Source organism: Diachasmimorpha longicaudata, chromosome 5 (genome assembly GCF_034640455.1).
Source record: "Diachasmimorpha longicaudata isolate KC_UGA_2023 chromosome 5, iyDiaLong2, whole genome shotgun sequence".
NCBI lineage: Eukaryota > Metazoa > Arthropoda > Insecta > Hymenoptera > Braconidae > Diachasmimorpha > Diachasmimorpha longicaudata.
In genome coordinates, this window is record NC_087229.1 from 5,343,825 (window position 1) to 5,351,783 (window position 7,959).

General features: G+C 40.1%; 1 protein-coding gene across 2 annotated transcripts; it reads left to right on the forward strand.

Moving 5' to 3' along the window:
* The first annotated feature begins 432 nt into the window (after positions 1-432).
* LOC135162933 (LHFPL tetraspan subfamily member 2 protein) lies at positions 433-7,910 on the forward strand. Of its 2 annotated transcripts, none has more exons than XM_064121897.1 (4): positions 433-644; positions 6,720-6,899; positions 6,984-7,370; positions 7,473-7,910. In XM_064121897.1, the coding sequence occupies exons 2-4, from the start codon at positions 6,770-6,772 to the stop codon at positions 7,616-7,618; spliced, it is 663 nt and encodes a 220-aa protein (XP_063977967.1). In that variant the 5' UTR covers positions 433-644; positions 6,720-6,769; the 3' UTR covers positions 7,619-7,910. The 2 variants fall into 2 exon arrangements, with proteins under 2 accessions (XP_063977967.1, XP_063977968.1); XM_064121898.1 differs by lacking the exon at positions 433-644 and adding an exon at positions 4,058-4,081.
* The last annotated feature ends 49 nt before the right edge of the window (positions 7,911-7,959 follow it).

Genomic DNA, 7,959 nt, shown 5'->3' on the forward strand with positions numbered 1-7,959 from the left:
TTCCTTTAATTCTCTCCATCACTTAATAGTGAAATAACTTATTTTGATATAAAGGGATCATAGCTTTGCGCATACATTATTTGAAGCTTTCAATTTCGAAAACACGTCCGGCACTATTCGAGAGATCAACCAGGGACACCGCAAAGATGGAATATGTTACCAATCTACCCTTATCAAGGCAACCCCAATGCAACATAATTTTCTCTCCTTGCGCAAATTCATAATTTCTAGTCTATCATAATGACCTACGCAGGCTCGGCTCTTGAGATATGCGGACACAGTCCGATTTATTCCTTCCTAGTTCGCTTTATTCCTTCTTCTCAGTGCCGACCTCCTCCTCCTTTACTTCTCTTTCTCTCTCCCTCTCTCCTTTACCCCTTATGTGTGCCTTCTGCCGCTCATTCTTCCAACATTACACCGATTCCGTTCGCGCTCCCACATTCGGTTTCCAGTCCAGCTCGGCACGTCGAACGCGCCACTTCAATCGGATTGTCTCGGAGATTTGAAATACTTGATTTATCTCTTGAAGTCATTGGCGTCAATTTAAGATATAATTAATTTCTCGTGAATGAAAGCCGTCTTATTTTAGTGACATCGGAATAAAATGAGATGAAGTGAAAATCTGGCTGAATTTTTGTTAGAAGGTGAGTTCAAACTAATGTTAGAAATGTTATATTTCAGTTGATAGCAGGGAAAGAAGGCACAATAAATGTCTTGCTATAGAAAATTCTATACCATTTAAATTGATCGAGTTTAACTGCTTCATTGATTCCAATCAATTTCGGTGGAGTTTTTATGACTTCCAACCATTCAGAAGGTTATGAAAGATCAAACATTTTTTTAATGCTCGTTCAAAATATTTTTAAACTGATAGAGTGAATAAAATTGAGAGAAATTTTATTTTGTCATTTTTCTCGGCAATTTGAAATAATGGAGAATTTGCACTTGAAAATAAAACGATGATAAGATCCGAGCACCGGAGGAATAAAGAACTGGTGACGTTGAGTCCTCCTCAACAACATCACGGGGGTATTTGATTGCATGTTTCACTATTTTTACGATGATGATAAATTTTACACCTGAAGAGGAATGCCTTGAGCGTTGCCTCGAGGTGGTTGTCGAGTTCTTTTCATTTTACTTTCGTTCCTGTAAATTACAGTATACGACCAATAACAAAGTCGCGAAATATTCTTCATCAGTTCGAAACAGATGATGAGTTCGAAAATAAACGATCCCAATGATTTTCTAAATATCTCAGAAGCAGCCTCAAAGCGATCACAGTTGTTTTTTTAGAAATATTAATGATTATAAATATTATTTACAAAATGATCGGCTATTCGCCTAGCGCCTCCTCCATAAACCATCGGATCCATAGTGAGTTTAAACAAATTCCTTGTTACATTTGTCAATTAATTCCGAGCACAAATTTTGAAAGAATAATTTTCAATTAAGATGTCATTAGAAAAGTGAGAGCGAAAAAATCGGCAGATTAACATCATAAAGGGCATTTCAACTCCTAAAAATTGTATACAATCGATCGGCTTCGTTCAGGCGCGTTTCACCACTCGTTTAAATCCAGAAGTGAGTCCCAGTGGGGCCCTCTCAACCGTCTCCTTCATGAATAATGCATCTTGGGGGCGGTTGAATTCTTTCATTTCACCCTAACATGTCCTTATTCCATTGTGAAATGGCAACAAACAATCGAGAAGCACTTCGGTAATTTTGTTTAACTTTGTTTGATCTCTCCTGAAGTTCCTAATTTCCAAGTATTTCGTGGTTTAATGTGAATTTTTTTTCCACCAAAAACTCAATTTTTCTTCAACTTTAAGGAATCATAATAGGAAAATCAGAAAAACGCATGATAAACCGACCCTAACACCGGAACTGACAGTTTCTTGATTATTTCACAGAGAAAAAAAGATCAGTGGCAATCACCAAACTGTTCAGTAACCGTGCTTTATGTTGACTTAACAATTTCTTAATTTTCTTTAACAGCTAGACAACTTGTACCAAGGAGTCGACAATTTCCAACTTCATAAACTAATCACTCTGGTTATTTTGCATTACTAACAAGAATTTATTGTCTAGTCCCTAAAAACTTCACACGCTGAATCGTTACTTGATGTCATGGTAGATGTATCATGGGTTCCATCGCACGTCCTACGCAGTCGACATGCTGCCCAAGGGAACAAACGAATCTTAAAGAACAAAAAAAAAGGAAGGCATTATGAAACACCATGGTACGTCTGTCCATCATCTCCCCACACGCGACGCATTCTAATTGCCACGACTCGCTTGCCGGGCGTTAAATGATGCGTGTGCACGCACGAGTTACGCGACTTTTTCCTTGATGCTTACGAACCAATGGGGAGAGGCAACCAACATTTTTGGGTTTGGCTGAGACAAAGGATTGAATGCAAATATACAGCAGACCACTGTGACGAGCGATAAATAGCTGGCTCACAAAAACAAGTGGAACGGGAATTACAGGATTCTCCTAATTAGATGTCGATAATTTCAATGCAAAAGTTTATGGAAATTTTCCAAAATTTTATGAATATGTCGGAAAAAAACCATAACTCTCGTTGTAAACCCTTCTGCCCTATCAGTAAAAAATAAAAAACTTTCTAATCTCTCGAGCTCGGGCAAAAATCAAGATATCAACGCGTGTTTTCGTCCATCAACTTGAATGAGAACTCGTGTAACAATTGTCCATTGTAAAATTATTGAGTAGGGGGGAAGGTGGAATGAGTTATGGTTCAAGATCGAGAGGAGAGGCCTTACATCCCCTATAACTTTCCCAGCAGGGAACGTCATCCGATGACACACCGGTCGACTATGCGACCTAGAAGAGAAAAACCATTGAGGAAATGAGCGGGAAAGATGTAGATATTAAAGGCACAAAAGAAATTCATATCTCGTAAATGTTAAAAGCGTGACTTCTATCTCATTTCGTGTCCGAGCAGACGCTGGTACTTCCGGCTGGCTCTCTGGCGGACACACATACATTATTGGTGTGAAAAAAAGGAGTAAAATAGGCGGGAATAAGTCTCGCCAACGCTCATTGCTAATAATAGCACTGTGTGCTGCACTTGAGCAGACAAAAGAATGCATAGAATTTTCATTATCCTTTGGAGCAGGAGCCCTCTCAATTTTAGAACTTTATCAGCGGTTTAGGGAGATCATCCGGAAGGGAGTGGTAGAACGGGTGGACCTGGTCTGTTTAGATTTTTCATAATTTCACGTGTAAGCCAATAGAATTTCCAATGCTACCACTTTCCGCCTATTTTACGATGCTATAGTACCAGAATTCTTCTTAGGACTTCTCCTCCGTTGAACGTGACGAAATTCTCCAGTAGATAATTATTTCAGACGAAAGAAAACATGTGGTCAGTTAGTAGCAATGGATGATTTGTGGATTGAGTAGTCATGTTAGTCAAATTTTTAAGAACCTTCCATAAATAACCGTGCAACACGCAGATCTGCTGCTGTTTGGAGTACCAGTTCGCGTTAAACTCTACAGGGTGTCCCAAAATAAAATGTCTTTCCCTTGAAGATTGTTCGGGGCCTTATTTTGAGACAAAAACTCTAACAGAATTTTTCTCTTCAGCGCATTATTTAAAAGATTTCGATTGTGATCGGGCGGCGGGAGGAGGGAGGGGGTGGAACGGAACTAGAGTCCTATTGTTGTGAAGGGATTCAATCATTGAACACACAATTTTCCAACTTTCAAGGAATTATTTTATTGCGCATTTGAATATATTTTGACAGTTTAGATACCCCACATTATTCACTAATCTATGATGCATCACAAAACCGAGAAAAGACGGTATTGATTCAATAAAAATTATAGTACGCGGAGTTATCAATAATTGATTTTAATCGATGAAGTTCCCGAACCGTTAGCAATCTAGTTCACCTTGGTATATCCTTTAATTATCATTCCTGAATCATGATTACCAGCTGTGCCGATTTTGCTGGATGAGAAATCGAGGGGGAGGAGGATGAGAGAAGATGCTGAAGTAACAAAAGCAAAAAAAGAGACGTGAAGTGGTGTGCACTTGTAGACTGGAAAATCCAGGTGAGTTGCAGAGGGCAACGGGGCGAACTGTGGCTCAAGTACTGAGAAACTGAAAGGAAATAGAATCTCCAGTATGCGATACAAATTCCCATCTGCTTTGATAATTCAAAAATACATATGACTAAACGAAGACAAAGATATTCGATCCCTTCGAAACGTTCTTGTGAAATTTAAAGACTAAAACTCCTCAGAATTAGAAAAATGTTCACTTGCTAAGAAAAAAAAACAATATTTATTCCATTAATTTCTTGCAGAACGAAATTTTTCATTTTATCTTCAATTCTGGAGGTTTTCTGACGATTCAATATGGAAATTCAACGTCAGACCTAAAAAATATAGATAGTAAATTGGTGATAGAATCTCTGAGAATAATTCATTAATTCAGGGGCATCATTAATTATGTTTAGGCTCAGATTTGAGTCAACACCTGGAACTTTATGATTTTCGCTCAAGATAAGAAATGCCCCGATAGTTTGACTGCTCAGATAAATCGATGCAAATCGGTTTGGCTCGTTAAGTCGCCTGGGTGAACCCGTGGGGTTCGACCGTTGATTTCGAGCCATGATAAATCGCTGAGTGCGATAATATCGCCGGATGGCAAATGTGTACTCTTCGGTTGATTTGAAACATTGGAGAAACCGCGTGAATAGGGTTCCACTCGTTCAATAACTTCTTCGCGATTTAGTTTAGACAAATGGAAATAACAAAATTATATTTTCATCCGAATATTTGGGGCCTCAGCTGAAGTCTACAAGCCTGGGACTTCATTCTTCGGCGATGGACAAGATGCGAAGCCTCGGTGGAAGACACCTGCTAGCCATCTGCTTACCAGATGCCCCGATTATTATGCAATAACCCTGAGATCTCCGATTCCTCCCGTACCCTTTATTTATTTCAGTTTAAAAATCTGTCGTTAATATGATTTGTATCTGGAGAAAAATGTTGGTCAGAAAATGGGCCTAGTAGTCCCATAATCCTCAGTGATACCTGATGTACGATTAGCTCGAGAATGAGCAATTCGATGAGATGCCTCCACTTCTGGGTGGTACACGAGTTTAATTCATTTTTTACTCCCTTTTCCATTTCATTCGATTCGCCTCGGAGCCCCTGATGCAACTCAGTAGATATGTTTAAACCTTCTTTTCATCGAGTAAGGAAAATAAACGGAGAAGTACAGAGAAATGTTTGGATGGTTGAAGAGGGTGCATGAAAATACACACACAGATTAGAGGCACTCATGGCAAACAGCCACGTCTCATGCCAGAAGAAAAAAAAACAATCGGCCGTATTCGGCGGAATTGAATGGTCCACCAAGTCCAGATGAGTCATTCTAGCAATTTCATTTGGAGAACACGAACAACGGCTTATTAATTAATTTTAAATTGGACCGCAACGCCGCAGGGCGGCATTTGCAAAGCGTGAAAGTCATCCAAAATTTAATTTATCTAGAGAAATTCTATGATTGATTGAAATTGTTCAACTTTAATATTCTCTCGATTCCGAAGTTTTCTTCCCCAATGTAGGTAAATAATGCTGATGTTTAGCCCTTCCACCCCCATACAACCTTGTCCTGACGCCTACATTATGTCTATATTGTCCATTTTATTTCTGTACAATCAGCTCGTGGGCGGATTAAATTTTTTATCGACGTAGAAGTGATAACTGTGTTCATCAGTTGAACAAAAGTGTCCGACATTATTTGAGTGCTTAAGGGTTGAATAATAATAACGATTATTGGTATCGTCTACGTCTTCGGACTCGGTCAAGAGGATGATTAATTCTGGATGAATACACTGCTTGGGCATTCTAGGAATGGCCAGATACCGAGCCAAGGCACTAGGGTATCCACAAATCTCTAAACCAAAACCGCTCTATGTTCAAATAGATACCCACAGAAATCGTCTTAGAGAGATGAATCATCCCGATGTGTTTGTCTACAAGGTGTCTCAGAAAAAGTGACTGACGAAAAATAGGAATAGGGCCACGTTACTCACCCGTAAATGACGTGATAACGATTAAACATTTTATTTTTGCCTCGACTCGTCCTACCACATTTCACTTTTTCTCCCGCTATGCCAAGATTATTTCATCCAGGATTAAAACGGAACGGCTAAAAAATAATAATAAAACAAAATCCCCTTTCATTTTGGATTCGTTACATTTACCGCAACATCAAAGGGACGTATCTGCTCTCCCTTTTTGGTCGATAAGTTTGACGATGAGGGGGAAAGGGTCGACAAGGGTGATTATAGTGGGATTGCTAAAAGGGATTCGACCGTCGACCATGTGCCGTGAAGTAGGACACGACCTGCTCGGGACTTCCTGGAATCATCCCAAATTATTAGCAGTTGAAACCAAGATTGTTTTGCTCGTTTTTCCCTCCTTCGAATGAAATTTTTTTGGTAATTAGGGGGTTTGTAAAGGCCGATGCTGTCAGCATTGAGTCCCTCCCCTTCGGAAATTTGTCATTTCTCAAGATTTTTCGTTCTGCAAACCAAAGACTATAATATTCTTGAGCTCAATGAGGATCCGAAATATCCAGATGCCAACTGCCATTCATCGCAAGCCCTTTAAGTGAAAGACGACAAGAGGATTCAATCACATATTTACCTTACCCCTGTCTTTTTACAAATTGCAGATAAATGTACCGGCGATGACATAAACCAGATTTGACAACACGTCGTAAGGATGTGTTACGTGATAGTCACCGGGCGCAGCCTCTTGTGGTCCCTGCTGTCTCTGGTTGCTATGATGGCAGTACTTTCCGCTCTCATCACTCCAAAGTGGATCGTGGGACCACCCAAAACAAAAATCACTGGTAAAACAACCTTTAAATATATAAACAACATATTTAGTCATTGAAATAAAAAGGGGGTCAATAAAATTCGAATTTTTTTTGTAGAAAATGGGACAGAACTCTACTACCCAACAGCAGGTATTTTTAACAGATGCACTCGTCTTTTTGGCAAAATGCACTGCGCTAATTTCAACGCTGATGGATTTGCCACGGACCCCTCGGTGTTTCCAAGCTGCTGGAAAGCGTCACTCTTTTTCCTCTCACTTGGATTATCAGTGATGGCCCTAACAGTCTTTGCAGCGCTCCTTGGATGTTGCGTCCAGAGTATTGGACGCAAAAGTATCTTCAATCTTGCGGGTGTTGCCCAGGCTGTCGCTGGGATTGCTTACTTATTTGGGATGATACTCTACCCAGCTGGGTGGGGAGCGGAACGAGTTGTGAGAATATGCGGCTCCGAGGCTGGACCATTTTTGCTTGGAGACTGCAGTCTTGGTAATGACAACAAAGCCTTGGCTTGAAAATTAGCAATCAATAATCAATAATTCTCTTAAGTGGCAATCGACATGTCAACGTATCTCTGTTATTTGCCAACAGGCTGGGCATTCTACAGTGCAGCAATTGGCGTAGCTCTGACGTTCGTCTGTGCAATGCTCAGCGCCCAAGCAGAAAAATCCACAGCAAGCGATAAAGTTCAGGACAAAATGAACGAAGGAAAGACGTTGATCTGCTTGGCATCATGAGAACACCTAGTCAGTGAACAGGAAGGCTGGCCACGCCGACGAGGTGCCTACGTAACGGAAAAAATCTTTAAAGAAGATGGCGAGAAAGTAGAGTACAAGTTGAGCCATTCTTCATCAGTCCAAAGGAGTCACTGCACCTTTTATGGAGATTATTGTCTTCTTCAATCGATTTTGACCTCCAAAGGCTCTTGCGTTAACTTCACAATGTTATTTGAGACATTCTATTCTACTGCAGTCATTCTTTACTCCCAGTTTACGTGTACGAATATAGCTATAACAATTCTCTCTTGTACCAATGACTTTTCTTGCGTAAGCATGATTTCCTCTTCCCACTGCAGCAA